Consider the following 16,568-nt stretch of genomic DNA (forward strand, 5'->3'; position numbering starts at 1 on the left):
GAGGGTCGATGGCCGAATTGCTGCTCGAACCAGCTAGCTAGCTGTTGCTGATTGAGCGCGCGGTGTTGTTGTGCGTAGCGACGAAGCGATATTCTCTGCTCAGTCGTTATAGCGCGCCGGCGGCGAGGCTCCGGAGGTGCCATGGCGTGTTCGATATAGCGATAACTGGCTCAGAAGTAGGCGATATATCGAGAAGGTGAGAAATAGCGATAATTGTATGGTAAGTTGGCTCAGGTGTTGAAAATAATCGCTCAATCGAGACTATCGTTGTACGGATGATTGCTATAACGAGAAGGGACTGTAACCACATGCAGTGTGAGGAAGCGTACCAATCAGAGAGAGATTGTGGGGAAGTGCAACCCCTAGCGCGGCACCACTTAAGAACCATATAAGAACAAATCGTTATAAGATTCGCTTTCTGACGAGCCCAAAGACAAAGACACACCAGCTTGAGTAAACCCGACGATCCGACATCACTCACATGACCTCCATTCCAGACTCTCCGATGCGACCTCTAGCATCTATCGCAGAACTGAGGCAATTCTTCGTAGGGAAAGACATCTCAGATGTTCCTAAGCCAGCTGTGGTGCTCGACGTCAATGTTGTACAACGCAATTGCGCAGCCATGCTACGGACAATGAAGGCGCTGAAAGTCGGATTTCGAGCACATGTCAAATCTCACAAGGTAGACAAAACCTTTGCGCTTCCAAGATGAGATCACGTCGTCTGACTATTCTGTTGTCAGGTCCCCCAAATAGCCCGCCTGCAAGTCGGTGAAGGTGACGACGAGGTCAAATTTGTCACATCGACCGTCCTCGAGATAGAGATACTGCTACCTCTTCTCAAGGAATATAAGTCAGACGGCCGCAGAGTAAATGTTCTCTACGGCGTTCCTCTCGTACCATCACAGGTACTTCGTCTTGCGGCCATTGCTTCAGAACTGGGTGAAGACAGTATCTCGGTCATGATCGATCACCCAGACCAACTTCCTTGCCTACAAGAGTTCTACAACACTACCGGCTTCCCAGCATGTATCTTCGTCAAGGTTGATGCTGGCTACCATCGTGCTGGGTTACCCCCAGCCATGCTGAATAAGGGCGGCCTCTTGCAGAAGCTCGCTGAAGCCGAAGAATCTGGGGTTGCACGATTGCTGGGTCTCTACTCGCACAGCAGTCTTAGTTATTCTGGAAACAGTCCTAACGAAGCCATGGCCCATCTCTCGAGAGAAATTACTGCGTGTCGGGATGCCTTGCTCAACAACATGGAATTCCTACACCCTGGACGAAAGATCACGATCAGCGTTGGAGCCACGCCGCAGGTCGTTTCATCTCAAGATCTCCTCAATCCGACCTCTTCAAGTCAGCAGGCACGCAGCCTCAAAGCACTCCTCGCCAATCCTTGTGGCGCAAACAGCAAATATGACATCCACCTTGAATTGCACGCTGGGGTCTATCCTATCTTAGACATGCAGCAGGTTGCCACTAGGGCACGTTCGGGAATGAACGGGGCGGAGACTGAGATAGCCATCTCCGTCGTTGCAGAGGTAGCCAGCACTTATACTGCGGCTGAACGCGGCCAGCCAGAAGCGCTCGTTGCGGTAGGTACACTTGGCTTGGGTCGCGAACCATGCCAGGGAGACCTTGGCTGGGGTTTAGTAGGATCGTGGCGGCGGGAGACCGCGCCTGCACAACTGATTGTCAATCGCATTAGTCAAGAGCATTCCATTATCTCATGGGCTGCTTACGATGAGTCCCGGGATGCAGACATTCCTGTCCGGGTTGGACAGACCGTCAGGATCTATCCCAATCATGCCTGTGTCACTGGAGCCATGTACGGCTGGTATCTCGTGGTCGATTCAGAAGTGGATTCCGAATCGGCCAAGATTGTGGAAGTTTGGGTTAGACCATCAGGGTGGTGAAACATCTGGGCAGACCTTGGAACTTAGTTAGGTAAATGTGAGCTTCTGCTCGCATAGTTGCATGTTTGTTCTGATCAGTTCCGCCCCGTAGAGCGATTCTTGGGATTCTTGAATTCAATTTGTGATTGATCTAGTTTGATATCGTTCGATCATCAAACTTTATCAAGCTAGGTCTGGCAACCGAAGCTGTATTGTATCATCATGAAGACTGGTCTGACACCTGTGATGCTCTGCTGTTGGACTCCAGAGGCCTTGAGCTTGCTGTGCGAGATGAGATCAATGTTTGATTACGTAGTTCGGGTGGAATTGTTAGGTGAGAAAAACGATAATAGAGATTCTCGTCAAAGTAACCTTAGTTTGTACACAATATTAATGACTAAGCGTACGTGTGGCTTCTGAATCGGCTTGTTGAGCCATTTGTGGTCAGGCCACGATTTCTGAGAGATATTGCGCTACGAGTAGGTCCTGGAGTGCAATTCCGGAGCTGTCAAAAATGGTGATCTCTGATCGGTTCTCTCTGCCCGGTTGGTTGCCACCGAGTACATCCCCGATAGCGCAGATATCGGCAGACGTCTCACAGTGTTGAAACTCTCCAATATTACGAGATTGAGCAGGCAGATCACAGAAAAGGCGTGAGGCTGGGAACAGCTCCGGAGGCAGTTCCTGTTTGCCCTTGGAGTCTGCTCCCATACAAGCGATATGTGTGCCCGGTTTGATCCAGGCGAAGTCGAAAAGAGGAGCTTTCGATGGTGTGGCAGTTACCACTATATCAGCATCCTCGCAAGCTTGTTGAGCGCCAGGAGCAACGACAGCCGTGATATTGTGCTCAGCTAGTTTAAGTATCATCCTTTGAGCTTTGTTCTCGTCTCTTGCAACCACTAGAACTTTCCTGATCGGCAAAACACGTGATAGAGCCAAACACTCGAAGAACGCCTGATGCCCCGCGCCAAATATGGCAAGGTTGGTGGAATCGGGACGAGCGAGAACAGAAGCAGCCACGGCGTCCGCAGCTGCCGTGCGGTAGGCATTGACTTCTCCAGCCTCGATGACAGTAGTGACCTTTCCGTTTCGTTGATCGAGTAGTAGGATTGTCGTATTGTGGTTCGGCTCACCTCTCGAGTTGTTCTCTGGCCAGTAAGAGCCAACTTTCAGGCCAGAGATGGTGGAGGTGGTCCCCGACTTCATCGTGAAGACATTGTGGCGTTGAGAAGCGTGCGCGACGACGGCGGGAAACACAGTCGATGTGCTGTCTGTAACAGCAGCTATCAATGCCTCTCTGACCGCCTTGAACGCAATCTTGTGACTGATGAGGCGCCGAGATTCTGCTTCAGATATGTATTTCATGTTGACGGAGAAGACTTGAAACGATGCTTACCGTCCGAAATGTATTGTGTGACCTTTTATATAAGAAGATTGCCAAGCTGGGTCGGACGCGGGACATTTTCTCTCCGCAGGGTTTATCAGCGTGGACGAATAAAATCGCATAACCAGGTCCTCGGACTACCAGAGCTTGTGAATTGGTTGCCGTTCCTGCGTGAAGAAGCCATGTTGACAATTTACGCTTTCGCTTGCAACCCCGATGCTGACATCGAGATCCGTCGTTAGCGTTAGGGCAGCCGTTTCGTATCCTCAGCGCCAAAAGCCCACACACTCGCTTACGTCCCGAGATTTGACGGCCTCGAGGTTCTCGTCGCCGGCCCTCGGGCATCGCAACACCGTGTCTGCGCCTCGGCATCAAGCTCACGTAGCGCGGTATCAAACTCCATGTGCTCCGAAACCATGGCCTAGGTTTTCGTGAAGAAGTTCGACATATCTCGTGAATACCTGGTTCGCCTGTAACCTCGTCGCGTGCAGCGCTTTGTGGAAATGTATGATCTGATCCGTACTTACTGGCTGAGCGACTCGAATACGACTTCCATTTGTCCTTCTCTCCGTCGACCTTTTCCAGATCTTTTCTGCTTTGTTGACCTTGGTTTCTCGGAAAGGTGCCGCTGCTTTGCGCAAGAGATATGCGAATCACTTTCTAAGCTTCTTCTTAGCTAGCTTAGCACGGATGTGTGAGCAGTCAAGCTTTTGAATGTTCCTTGTGTTGCAGTCCTTAGTCCAGGACGACTTCCTGCACTTTGACTGACTAGCTTGCTTGTATCTGACTACCTATGAAGCATAAAGGCCTGTCGTTGTCTCCATGTGAATTACCCTGTCGTGTGGAATGAGCGAAGACTGTTTTTTGTGCGTCTCTACCACGTACGCTAGCCGTGTAGCTACTACAAATACCATCCTCGTTCCCAGCGTTGCTAACAAAGATATCAGCCTGTAGTTTCTAGGGACAATATAGTAATGTGAACTCAACTCCATGGCTTTCAGCTACTACAAACATACAGTCTGCAGACGATGACAAGATCTTTGGAAGCAACAGTATTGGATTCAGCAGGTTGCAAACAGTCTTGATGTCGAAAGTTGTGTAGATTCTATACAGGTTCACACATCCGACAAGTCCCATGATCCGCGACTTTACCCGAAAAGAGGGTGGGCCATGATAATAATCTATGTCCAATATGATCCTTCTTTCTGTAGCTCGAGGAAGATACCCTTATCATGGCCACATCAGATCGACAGTCGATAAACTGATTGACCTACTTTGCAGACAATTCACGGTGGTATGACATTCAACCGGTGAGCTGGATCGGATTGTGCATGATCTGCTTTCTTCAGTACCGTAGTCGAATGCCATTGCGTCTGCTGCCTCGGGTACCGGAGGTGCATCCAGATACTTCCTCAACTCTGAACAGGTGTCCTTCAACACCTACACGTTCACCGACATCTCGAACGCTTTCTTCGAACAAGCTGCAGAGGAGTTCGCCAAACATGCGGACGAGATGGAGTTCCGCCCGCTTGATGTCCGTCGAGAGCCCGCAGAGCAAGACTATAAGCTGCACTCCTATGACCTCATTATCGCTTCGAACGTGCTTCATGCCACGCCAAAGCTCGAAGAAACTCTGGCTAACGTCCGCAAGCTTCTCAAACCTGGCGGTCAGCTCGTCATTATTGAAGTGACACATCGCGAACATGCACGTATTGGGTTCATTTTCGGTCTGTTCGCTGATTGGTGGGCTGGACATGATGACGGCCGCATCCATGAGCCTTTCGTCACCTACGACAAGTGGGACAAAATCCTCAAGGATACCGGCTTCTCTGGAATCGACAGCCGAACCCTCGACCCGGACAGCACCATCTTCCCCAACAGTGTGTTCAGCAGTCACGCTGTGAATGATCTGATCAAGCGGCTCGATGTACCTTCAGGGTCGCCGATCAAGGACGGCTATCCTCGAGTCGTTGTTATTGGAGGCAAGACTTCGAAAACGTACTCATTGTTGGAGACATTACCTTCTGCTATGCCACATCGCGAGGTACAGGCCGTGGACAGCATCAAGGACGTGATTGATGCTGAGATCGATCCTACGTCAACATTCATCGTACTCTCTGAGCTCGACGAAGAGACGTTCGCTGGACTCGATGACGATAGATTTGACGCTCTCCAGTCGACCTTTAATAATGCAAGCCATGTGTTGTGGGTGACAGAAAGCGCTTGGGTCGACCATCCCAATCAGGGCACAACCATCGGTCTCCTCCGTACTCTGCGCCTAGAGTATGTCAAGATCCAGATTCAAGTTCTCGACGTTGACAACGCGGACAATCTGACCGCAAAGATCCTGGTTGACACCGTTCACCGCCTTGAGGATGGCGCAAATCACGAGGAAAGCGATATCTTGTGGACACAAGAACCAGAGCTCTATCTACGTGATGGCCAAATCGTTGTGGCGCGTCTCAAGTCGGATATGACCAAGAACAACCGACTAAACAGTAACCGCCGTCCTATCAGCACTGCGGTGGATCCTACCCGGGAAATGCTGGAACTGACCGAAGAAGATGGCACGGTGTTCTTCAGACATCTTGAAGATCGCCGCGTTCCCAGCGTGGCTGACGCAGGTAAAACAAAGGTTGAAGTGACATACTCACTGGCCAAGGCTGTACGTGTCGGTAGATTGGGCTTCTACAACTTAATCCAAGGTCATGTCTCAGCATCTGGTGAAGCTGTTGTCGTTCTGGCCGCCGAGAACACTTCCACTGCTCTGGTCGCCAGCGATCAGTTGGTACGACTCAGCTCTGAAAGTCACGCTAGATGTGTGCTACCGGCATTGCTTGCTAATCTGATGGCTCAAAATCTGGCGCTGGATGCCACACCTGGAACCACCATCCTTGTGCTCGAGCCTCCCTCAATGCTCGTGGAACCAACGATAGAACGAAGTACTGCTGCTGGGATCAGAGTCGTCTTTATGACCACCGATAGTCAAATTGTGAGCAGTATCGGCGAATGGGTACAGTTGCACCAGCGTAAAACACAACGCGAGCTCTCGAGGAAGTTGCCACAACACGTCTCGTCCTTGTGGATGATGAACCTGACCAGAGAGGGTACTGATATGGGTCGAAGACTCTCAGCAAAAGTTCCACGCAGCTGTTCTGTATTCTGTTTGGATCATCTCCTCCAGCAATCTGCAGCGGTACCATCGCAGAGTTGCAATCGAATCGCCTCTGCGCGACTCCAGGATGCTGTGTCTAGGCTTGACGTCCTCCCAACTTGCGAGCCACAATCCATCTTTGTACCAAGCCAGTTAATGTCCACTAAGGATGCCCTCCCCGCTGATACTATCGTCTCCTGGCAAGCTGAAGCGAAAATCAACGCCCGTACTCGTTCCATCGAGACAGGCCAGCTTTTTGTATCAGACAAGACTTACCTCCTGGTCGGCTTTTCAGGCGACCTTGGACGTTCAATCGCTCGATATATGATTGAGGGGGGCGCTCGTCATGTTGTGCTCTCAAGTCGGTCTCCCAAAATAGAGCAGGAGTGGATCGAGGACATCGCGTCAATTGGTGGTAATGTTATGGTTTTGCCTATGCAAGTCTTCCATAATGTGCACCACGATCAACGCTAACGATGATTAGGGATGTGTCCAATCTTGCTTCGCTCGACGCTGGCCTGGCCAGTATTCGCGCAACAATGCCTCTAATCGCTGGTGTGGCCTTCGGGCCACTGGTGCTGCAAGACGTCATGTTCAAAAACATGGATCTCTCAATGATGGAGATGGTACATGCGCCTAAGGTCAACGGGGCCCGCTTGCTCAATGAACGCTTGTCAGATCCGCAGAGCCCTCTCGACTTCTTTGTCATGTTCTCGTCGTTCGTCATGGTGTCTGGCAACCCTGGACAGGCAGCCTACAGCGCCGCCAATGCATATACGCATGCACTTGCTCAATACCGACGCGCACGTGGCATGGCTGGATCCACGATTGATATCGGTGCCGTGTACGGCGTCGGTTTCATCGCCAGGGCCGGCCATGAAGAGGAGTACGATGTCGTTCGGTTCATGTTCGACGAGGTCAACGAATGGGAGCTTCATGCACTTTACGGGCATGCCATTCATTGACCCAGCCGATCGCGATCAGATTTCTTACTTTGATGACCCACGTCTAGCATACTACAAGCTTGCTTCGCGTCGTGGTAAGGGCTTCGAATCTGCTGGCTCTGCTGGCTCGGTTCAAGAGCGTCTGCTTAGCGCAGACACCATGGATGACGTTCGTGCAATCATTCTGGAAGGCCTATCTGTCAAGATTCGCGGAGCGCTACAGATTGCAGCATCTGATGAGCTAGACTTGATGTCTATCCTGATTGATCAAGGTGTTGATTCTTTGAGCGCCGTCATCATTGGTACATGGTTCTCCAAAAACTTGAGCATCGATATTCCTCTCCTCAAGATCCTTGGTGGCGCTTCAATCTCCGACCTCGTGAGCGAGGCCATGACCCGCCTCTCAGCTTCGGTCATACCATTAGCCTACAGCGAGAGTCAGGAATCTGCTGAAGCCATCGTCCCGGTAACAAATCGCCAGGTCAAGCACTCGGACTCCGAGCCTTCCGACGAGGCGAGCAGTCTCGACAAGTACACTGAGACGTCGACCCCGACAACGCTGTCTTCTTCGCCATCACCTTCGGACAGGGAAATTGATGGTGTGGAGCGCACCGCGCCGCTTTCGTTGACTCAAGAGTACGCCTGGAAGCAACAACAACTTGGTCTCGATCCCACAGTCTTCAATAGCACAATCTGCATGTATATGCGAGGTGAGCTTGATCTCAGCAGACTGGGCTATGCTTTCAATCAGGCTCTGCAGCGCCATGATGCGTTCCGGACATGCTTCATTTCTGGTCCAAGTGATTCATCTAAGACCGTGCAGTCGGTGATGAGATCACCAAGAGTCGCCTTCGAGGCTGTGGAAGTCGTCGACCGGGCATCTGCCGAGAAAGGAGCCGCTGAACTTGAGGCCTACCAGTATGATGTAGCGATGGGCCATACCTCGAAGGTGGTCGACTTCCATTGGTCACCCACCGAGCATCTCCTAGTCTTTGCCTATCATCGTCTTGTCGGCGATGGCTGGACTACCGAGCATGTTTTTGTCGAGGTTGGTCAACTGTATCATGGCAAGCATCTTGAACTGCCACCAAGCTATGTCGACTTCGCACTTCGTCAAAGAAGTCAAATCGAGTCTGAAGAGCTGAGTAGCGATCTGTTGTACTGGTCCAAGCTGTTCGCCACGCTGCCTGCTCAGCAGCCTCTTCTCAATGTCCCAGGCAAGCATTTTGTGACTTCGCTATCCTGGAATGAGCACGAGGCATCAGCACGTCTCAACCCGATGGTGGCCGTACGCATCAAGGATCGCGGTCGTAAGCACAAGATGACCCCGATGCAGTTCTATCTTGCTGCATACTACGTTCTCCTGGCTCGCATGACCGGCACTTCGGATGTCTGCATCGGTGTTGCCGACACAAACCGCTCTTCACTTTCCGATCAAGCCACAATGGGATAGTTTGCCAGCTTCTTGCCTCTGCGACTGGGCTACACGTCTGACAAGATCTTCAGCGAAGCTCTTGTCGCTGTCAAGGAGCAGATGCGCGCAGCTCTTTTGCACAGCGCGACACCCTACGCTGCCATACTGGGACACCTTGGCCTATCGCAGCCCACTGCCATCGAGCCAGAGTCACAAGCACCTCTGTTCCAGGCAGTCTTTGACTACAAACAAGGTCAAGCCGAAAGCGGATCCATCGGCAACGCGAAGATTGTTGATTCGCGGACTCCCAGGGCCAAGTCACCATTTGATGTCGTGCTAGAGATGAGTGATGACCCTAACAAGGACCCTCTAATCACTATCAAGCTGCAGAGCGACAGGTATTCGAGTACCGATCCCGAGGTGGTGATGGATGCGTACTTGTCGATACTGAGTATCTTCTCGAGGAATCCTGCGTTGAGGGTTGAGGACGGACGTTTGGACCAGGGAGCCAAGGCCAGGGCTTGAAGAGTGTCATGAGCAGATCTTTCGTTGTTTTTTGTCTCAATTTTCCTTTTCTGTAGTGCGTAGATCGCTTCATGGCTCCTTTGCCAAGCACTAGACTTATCTCAGATCAATCGCGAAGACCCACAACACAGTCGATCACCATCCCCAGCTTGTCATACCCCAAACGTCGACTCCACATCGCATCCTTCGACTCGTATCCCCAATGTTGGTCCCACAGTAATGCCATCACTCTGGGCCCGTAGCTCAATGATCTGTTGATCGCAAGCAAACTGATGGCATATAACCTGTCAGGTTCGGCCCCAATTTTGCTCCAAATCAGTCAATTTATTCATCATGCTTTCCAGATATTCTTTCGCTACCCTCATCCTTGCCTTTTCGCAGGCTACCAGGGCCTCGCCTGTCGCGACGGACAGCCTCGTCAAACGGGACAACACCTTCTACGCCGAGTTTGGCGAAAACCACGGCTTCGTCGGCGGCGGCGCCCAGCACAGCGGCAGCTTCACCATCTACGACAGCAACAGGAACATCGTCTACACCACGCCCAACCCAGGCGGCTATGCACCCTGTCAAGCAGGGGGCTGGCTGTTCAAAGCCACCGCCGACTGCTTCAATGGTAACACCTTCTACTTCGATTGCGATTCCACTTTTGCAGGTACGCCCAAGAATTGCGCGATGAAGCAGAATGATCAGACTGGATCGTATTTGACTAGTGCGAATGCTGGTGACAGCACATATGATACGTTCTTCGCCAATGGTGTGTCGGGGATCTGTGCGCTTTCGTGGACTGCAGATAGTAAGTTTGTTGCATGAGGGAGAGTCACAAGTTGCTGACGTCCGTAGTGACGTGCGGTGAGAATGAGGATGTCACGGTCGAGAAGGTCTCAAGCAACCCTGGAGGCACTTGAATGTTTATGACAGAAAAACGAAGCTCGCCTCAAGGCTCAGCAAGGGGTGTAATGCTCAGAGGGACGGAGATAGAGCTCATAGATCTTGCCGCTCGCACGTAGCGATACACTTATAAAGTCTGGAATTTTCATTGTCCATGACCAATACTGGTGCAAAAAGCAATGTCTGTTATCTCGTCTTGATAAGCAAGTGGCGGCAGAGCTCTGCGAGAATGGCTGCTAAATCCATGAGGGAAATGGGGCAGGAAAACTTTGCAATATGGAGAGACAACCCGTTGAGTAAATAATGTAGCGATCCTGGGCATGACATTCAAGATCCCTTGACTTCATTGAGTTGTTACATTACCTAAGATATGTTTCCTTAGAGACTAGCTTCCATCCGCTTTGGAGTATTTTGCTCCATCTGACCTAGAGCCTTGACAACGTCTTCGTTCATGTCATGAAACCATAGCCAGTCAAACCGTCCTTGTTGCAGTCTGGGTAGTATCTTTGTCATGTCAGACCCCGCCTCCTCGTGCTGGAAGAATATCATCTGTCCGACTTCCGCAGCCTGTTCCAACTGCCGTTGAGCTCGAGGACGTCGTACAGAGTCATAAGCATCGAGACCTATATGGATATATGGTGTCAGGTTTGAAGGCGTCTCGTGTACGCCGGTGATTTTTGCGAGCACATTCGACAACACCAAAGCATCTTCCAGACCTTGAGCAGCACCTGCAGCTTGGAACGGCAGAGAAGCATGTGCCGCGTCGCCGAGAAGAGCGACCCGACCTCTGTTGTAGGTTGATGTGCGCCAATGATGGAAGAAGCCCCATTTGACAGGTTGTGCCTTCGCGAGTAGTTTGATGAAGCGTGCATCCACGCCTGAGCCTCTGAAGTCATCCATCATATCCTCGTGTGTTGTCTTCATCGTTACTGCTCTCTCCACTGTCCAAGGCTTGTCGTCAGCTACGCAAAAAAGGAAGTTGAATTCTTCGCCTCCGGTGATGCGATATGTGACGGCGCTGCGCTTGTGGCCAAAGTAGAATTTGGCGACATCTGTGAGATCGCCCAGAATCGAGTATGCTTCTGACATGGGAATGACAGCCCTGTAGCAATATGCACCGGCGTACACCGGCGCGGTTTCCTTAGGGTATGATGACTTCAAAACATGCTCCCGCACAATACTCTTGATACCATCGGCTCCGGCAAGCACACTGGCTTCAGCAACTTCGCCGTCAGTGAATTTGAGGACGACTTTGTCTGGATGTTGCTCGATTGATTCGAGATACTTGTTGAACTTGACGTTCTCAATGGGAATAAAACTGGTCATGATCTCCAGTAGTGCTTTCCTGTGTGCCTGGGTCGAGTCAGTTCTAGATCCGGACGAGCAAATAGCCAGCCAGCGGTACGCACGGATTTGCGATCGAAGTCAGGATGGCCCCAAGCAGACTTTCCGAACCATGGCTGGTCCTGACCTAGAATTTATTCGCAGTAAGTAAGAGGTAGCATGATACTGCCCCAGGTATACGTACCAAGACCTTCTTCAAGAAGCATCCCCTCGAAGAATATGTCTTGCTTGTCTTCTCCTTTGTTTCCGATGCAGATCTTCTCATAAAGAGGACGAAACTCTGGCTCGATAAGATCCATGGTCCTCATTCCATTTGGAGCGAAGCCAATGCCCGCCCTGTGTAGCAGTCAGACAAACGCACCTCATGACCAGCAGTGGTTTCATCGGACCTACCCTACGACCGAGAACTCCTTCGCACCTTCGTAGAGGGTAAATGCAACACCTTTTTTGTGAAGGCTCATAGCCAGAGCCAGGCCTCCAATGCCGGCTCCTGCATTCACGTTACTAAGGCTTCGTCATTCCACACAAGAAGCATGCTTACCAACGATGGCGACATGGAAATCTTCAGTGATCTTGCTAATCATAGTGTCTTGCGTGGGTGATTGTGGTTCTTGCACCATGTCGTGTGGTTAATGCAGGACTATATTGTTCATCGCTTGAGCACTATCAGCCATCGTCGTGGCCATGCCGCGACAAGACTGCGGGGTAGGATCGGATACAATCCGCTGCATATCGCCCGGGGACGGCGGGGAGTAACGGCAGCACATGAGTCAGCACCTTAATTGATCCTATCGGCGCAGAATAAGCATTCACAATGCATTCCAGTAATCGCTGCCGGCCGCTCGGCGAGGTATACCCTATCGGTGACTCTTGGCAGCCGCTGAAGTCGGGCTTGAACCTAAAACAAGTGTGGATGCAAACACCCGATAGCTGCGAATCGCCATCTGCACACACCCCGGTCGTGCAAATGGAAGCTCTCGCCCTGTGCTGTCGCGCTGCCGGCTTCTTTCCCTTACTTCCCCCACGGACTGTTGTCGTTCACCCATCCATTCAATCCCCGAGACATGGCGGCTCAGCCATCAGGGCATCGTTCGGATCACAGTGAAGAGCCCGCCCCTTCGGCCAACAAGAGACGGCGCATTGGTCTGGCTTGCAACGCGTGTCGCACTCGCAAATCCAGGTATTCGCTGTCTACAGGTCTCGAAAGACGCACGTAGAATAATGCAAGTTGACACGGTGCCAATGATAGGTGTGATGGACAACGACCTTCATGTTCATCCTGCGTCTCGCTCGACTTCGATTGTCAATATGAGTCGAGCGAGTCGGCTACAAATGTGATTGTCCGCAAGGACTATATGTCTGATTTGCAAAACCGCATGGCCGTCATGGAGCGCTCTTTACAGCGACTCAATGACGTGCTCAAGGGACATCTCACGCCTTGTGTTGACAACCACTTGAGTGGCTCTGCCAGGCTCTCGCATCACCATGTCTCCCCACTTGCGGATCCTGTCAATGATCAGAATCACACTCGTGTCACTGGGCTAGAAGAACCGCAAGATGAAGACGCGGCCACGAACGGTATGGCTATGATCTTTGTAGAGGAGAATACCTCGGCGTTCTTCGGCGAGTCTTCCAACATCAACTTCACGCAACTCCTTTTCAGAGCTGTTGGTACTATTCGTCACTCTGATACAACCGCTCTTGGGGCCAGTGACAACTTCAGCGTTGTCGATGGCGGCAACACCGCAAACGTCAGTCATACTCAGTCGCATGCGAACATGGCAGCCTCATCTTCATCAGATTCGTCGATCACCTTTCTCCCAACGGTCGTGGAGATGGATAGCTTATTGGACTTATACTTCAACACAGTCGGCGTAGTCTTTCCTTTCATTCACGAAGAGACGACCAGGAAGATCTACGCCGAGTGTTTGGCGACCGGGTTCACCAGAGTTCGAAGAACTTGGCTAGGCACTCTGAACACAATGTTCGCCATGGCAACTATGCTCGACCGAGACAACTTCCCGTCAGCGAAGAAGCGTTTCGAAGCTTCAGAAGTGTTTTACCGCCGGGCGATCGGTCTTTGTGGCGAGCTCTCGAAACATGTCATTAGCTTAGAAATTGTCCATTACTTGCTCTTGGTTGTCCTCTACTGTCAGGGCACTCAGCGCTCGGTACAAGCGTGGAACATCCATGGACTTCTCACACGCTCAGCAATGGCACTGGGTCTACATAGCACCGTGGCTGGTATGCATCTATATCCCGTACAGGAAGAATATCGGCGCCGGACCTGGATTGTCATCTACTGCATGGACAAAGTACTGAGCGTGGCTTTCGGACGACCAGCTGGAATACCAGACGAACAAGCCGTCAATCGGCAACCATCCTCGAGGCTGTACAAGAGTCCATTGATTCAGGAGAACGGGGCAGATATCCCGGGCGACTTCCTTGCTGTCTCCTTCGAGCTGTACCAAATAATGAGTAAATGCTTGGTCAAACTGTACTCTGCCAATGTTGAGCATAAGGACCGTGATCCAGACGACTTGACCGCTCTTCAAGCTTCCATGGAGTTTCGCAAGACTCTTCGTGTGTGGGCAGCAAGTCTGCCGCCTTATCTTGCTCTTTGCGAGCCACAGTCTGAGATACTTGCCCTATACACCCCTGTCAATCGACTGCGTGTCATACTCACGCTGCGATACCACAACCTCAATATACTCATTCACAGGCCGTTGCTCAGTACTACAATAGGTCACCTCTTTGGAACGAACAGCGAAACAGCTAACGATCCATCCTACTTCGTTCAGCTGGCGATGGCTGAAGCTCAGGAATGTATCAAATCAGCGGAGAGCACCATTGAGATTGCATATGCCATACTCACTGCTGGTCCGACAGTCAAAAACAACCTTGGAGTCTGGTACTTCTCGCTATATTATGGTGAGTAGAACTGAAACCTTTATGGATGATGAGACTCCTGACATACTTGCAAATTAGTGTTCACTGCATCTCTGGTCATCAGCGCACGCTTGCTGTGGATCCAACACGAGGGCAAGCCAGTGGATTTCACCGCTCTGGATCATTCGAAGAAGCTGCTCAAAAAGACAGAGACGATATTTCAGAACTTGGATCATGATAACAGTCTGGTGCTCAGCTGCTGGAAGTACATTCACCAGCTTTCAGTCATGTGTAGTTTCCGCGGTACGTCTCAAAGCCGCTCACGACGTCAGCGGATTCAAGGCAGCTGATGGTATTCTACAGAAACAAGAGACCATCTCGAGGGCAATGCCGGCGAACGATCTGTTCCCGAGTCAGAGTGGCCAGATGCGTCTCGGGATGCTGAAGTGGCGGATCCCTTCGCAACTATACCACTCGATGCAAGCGACCTCGAAGTCTACCAGCTTTTCGCATCAGAGATGTTTGATCCGTCGATTTTCGAAAACAACACATATGCAGCAGCGAGTTGGGACGGCATGATGATATGATGAAGTCGGAAAACATAAGCAGGGAGGTCAAAATATACTTCATGTAACGGGAGCTATATGATGCATAATCTCAAGGTGATAGACTGCATAATCAGGCACTACTGGCATTACTGGCACAATCGCGGCCTAGCCGCGTGTACCATAGAAGGACAAAGTGGCCGGATGATCCGGAATCACTCCCCGACACAGCCGCCCCCGAACGCGTCCGAGCTTCAGTCCCTATTTCTCGGGCGCAACGTTCAACCGCACAGTCATCGCTTCAGTCAGACGCTCATAAACGGACGGTTGCTTGCTCCTTCCCAAGATCATACTACGAAAGCCGGCCCGACTAAATCCACCTGGCGCCTTTGCGATCATCTCATTCAAGATCTCAACTGCTTGACCTTCCAGATACACATCATGAGCGAAACGACCCCGACCTCACTCACTCAGCTGCCTGAAGAGTCCAATCGTCGCCAATACAGCAAACCCGAATTACTTGATTACTTCTCGCGGATCAACCTTCCTGAGCAACGATACAAAAACGTTCTCTCGGATGCATCCCTTGCCAAGACCAAGGAGCAAGGCTTCCCCTTGCTAGAAGCACTATGCCGCCACCACACTTGCAATGTGCCATTTGAGAATCTTATATTGCACTACTCAGCCAACAAAAAAGTGACACTTGACTTGTCTGAACTCTACACTTGGTTCGTCAAGAAGCGCCGTGGCGGTCGATGCATGGAGAACAACAGTTTCTTCGCAACGATCTTGCGCTCGCTCGGTTACCAAGTCCGCAACTGCGGTGGTCGTGTATCGAGAGCCATGAGTCCCTACCCGGATGTTCGTCAAAACCAAGCCGCAACCTACGACGGACTGAATCATATGCTCAACCTTGTCCGCTTTGATGACGACGGCTGGTACGTGGTCGATGTGGGCATGGGAGCCATGGGACCAAACCTGCCGTATCCACTACGCGACAACTACGAAACCACCAGTATCGCACCTAGGAAGATTCGCATCCAGCAAAGAGCCATTTCTGAGTCATATGCAAGCGGACTAGATGCACCAAATATGTGGTGCTACGATGTGTGTTACGACCCTTCTCGCGGAGCAGACAACAAGTGGATTCCTACATACTGCTTTACCGAGACTGAGTTCTTACCTCAAGACTATGAAGTCATGTCTTGGTTTACATCGACACATAGCAATTCGTTCTTCACTCGCAATGTCACGGCTACGAAGATGATTATGGAGCAGGAGAAGATCGTGGGCAGTGTTACTTTGTTCAAGGAAACGATCAGGGAGAGTGTCGGGGCTGAACGCAATGTTGTCAAAGTCTGTACGACGGAAGACGAACGTGTGGAGTCACTGAGAGAGATATTCGGAATTGAACTGAACAAGGAAGAAGTGAATGGAGTTACTCCTGCTCTCCGATTAACGTAGAATAGGTACCAGAAAGTCTGGAACATACATCCATGCACGCCTGTGCTTGTCGTCTGGATAGTCACGTCATATACGCTCATGATCTTGAGACATTCTCGCTGCATGTACGACCCTGTCTCC

At 51.1% G+C, this 16,568-nt stretch overlaps 6 protein-coding genes across 6 annotated transcripts; 4 read left to right on the forward strand and 2 right to left on the reverse strand.

Annotated features, from left to right (window-relative positions):
* Positions 1-505: 505 nt before the first annotated feature.
* On the forward strand, positions 506-1,918 carry M436DRAFT_41823 (uncharacterized protein; the record flags this gene model as incomplete). The annotated part of the gene is made up of 2 exons (XM_013574138.1): positions 506-685; positions 746-1,918. The coding sequence occupies 2 exons, from the start codon at positions 506-508 to the stop codon at positions 1,916-1,918; spliced, it is 1,353 nt and encodes a 450-aa protein (XP_013429592.1).
* Positions 1,919-2,341: 423 nt separating this feature from the next.
* Positions 2,342-3,262, reverse strand: M436DRAFT_79604 (ornithine cyclodeaminase; the record flags this gene model as incomplete). The annotated part of the gene is made up of 1 exon (XM_013574363.1): positions 2,342-3,262. The coding sequence occupies one exon, from the start codon at positions 3,260-3,262 to the stop codon at positions 2,342-2,344; it is 921 nt and encodes a 306-aa protein (XP_013429817.1).
* A 1,211-nt stretch (positions 3,263-4,473) lies between these two features.
* M436DRAFT_61610 (KR-domain-containing protein) lies at positions 4,474-9,318 on the forward strand (the record flags this gene model as incomplete). Its single annotated transcript, XM_013574183.1, has 5 exons — positions 4,474-4,575; positions 4,639-6,839; positions 6,920-7,352; positions 7,459-8,831; positions 8,886-9,318. The coding sequence occupies 5 exons, from the start codon at positions 4,474-4,476 to the stop codon at positions 9,316-9,318; spliced, it is 4,542 nt and encodes a 1,513-aa protein (XP_013429637.1).
* A 333-nt stretch (positions 9,319-9,651) lies between these two features.
* Positions 9,652-10,223, forward strand: M436DRAFT_61611 (uncharacterized protein; the record flags this gene model as incomplete). Its single annotated transcript, XM_013574184.1, has 2 exons — positions 9,652-10,111; positions 10,159-10,223. 2 exons carry the CDS (start codon positions 9,652-9,654, stop codon positions 10,221-10,223), a joined length of 525 nt encoding a protein of 174 aa, XP_013429638.1.
* Positions 10,224-10,584: 361 nt separating this feature from the next.
* M436DRAFT_41365 (monooxygenase) lies at positions 10,585-12,134 on the reverse strand (the record flags this gene model as incomplete). The annotated part of the gene is made up of 5 exons (XM_013574056.1): positions 10,585-11,559; positions 11,616-11,677; positions 11,735-11,886; positions 11,944-12,040; positions 12,092-12,134. 5 exons carry the CDS (start codon positions 12,132-12,134, stop codon positions 10,585-10,587), a joined length of 1,329 nt encoding a protein of 442 aa, XP_013429510.1.
* Positions 12,135-12,614: 480 nt separating this feature from the next.
* Positions 12,615-16,448, forward strand: M436DRAFT_70721 (uncharacterized protein; the record flags this gene model as incomplete). Its single annotated transcript, XM_013574271.1, has 5 exons — positions 12,615-12,730; positions 12,800-14,481; positions 14,539-14,742; positions 14,857-15,003; positions 15,394-16,448. The coding sequence occupies 5 exons, from the start codon at positions 12,615-12,617 to the stop codon at positions 16,446-16,448; spliced, it is 3,204 nt and encodes a 1,067-aa protein (XP_013429725.1).
* Between the last annotated feature and the right edge of the window lie 120 nt (positions 16,449-16,568).

Source organism: Aureobasidium namibiae (assembly GCF_000721765.1).
Source record: "Aureobasidium namibiae CBS 147.97 unplaced genomic scaffold scaffold_4, whole genome shotgun sequence".
Classification (NCBI taxonomy): Eukaryota; Fungi; Ascomycota; class Dothideomycetes; order Dothideales; family Saccotheciaceae; genus Aureobasidium; species Aureobasidium namibiae.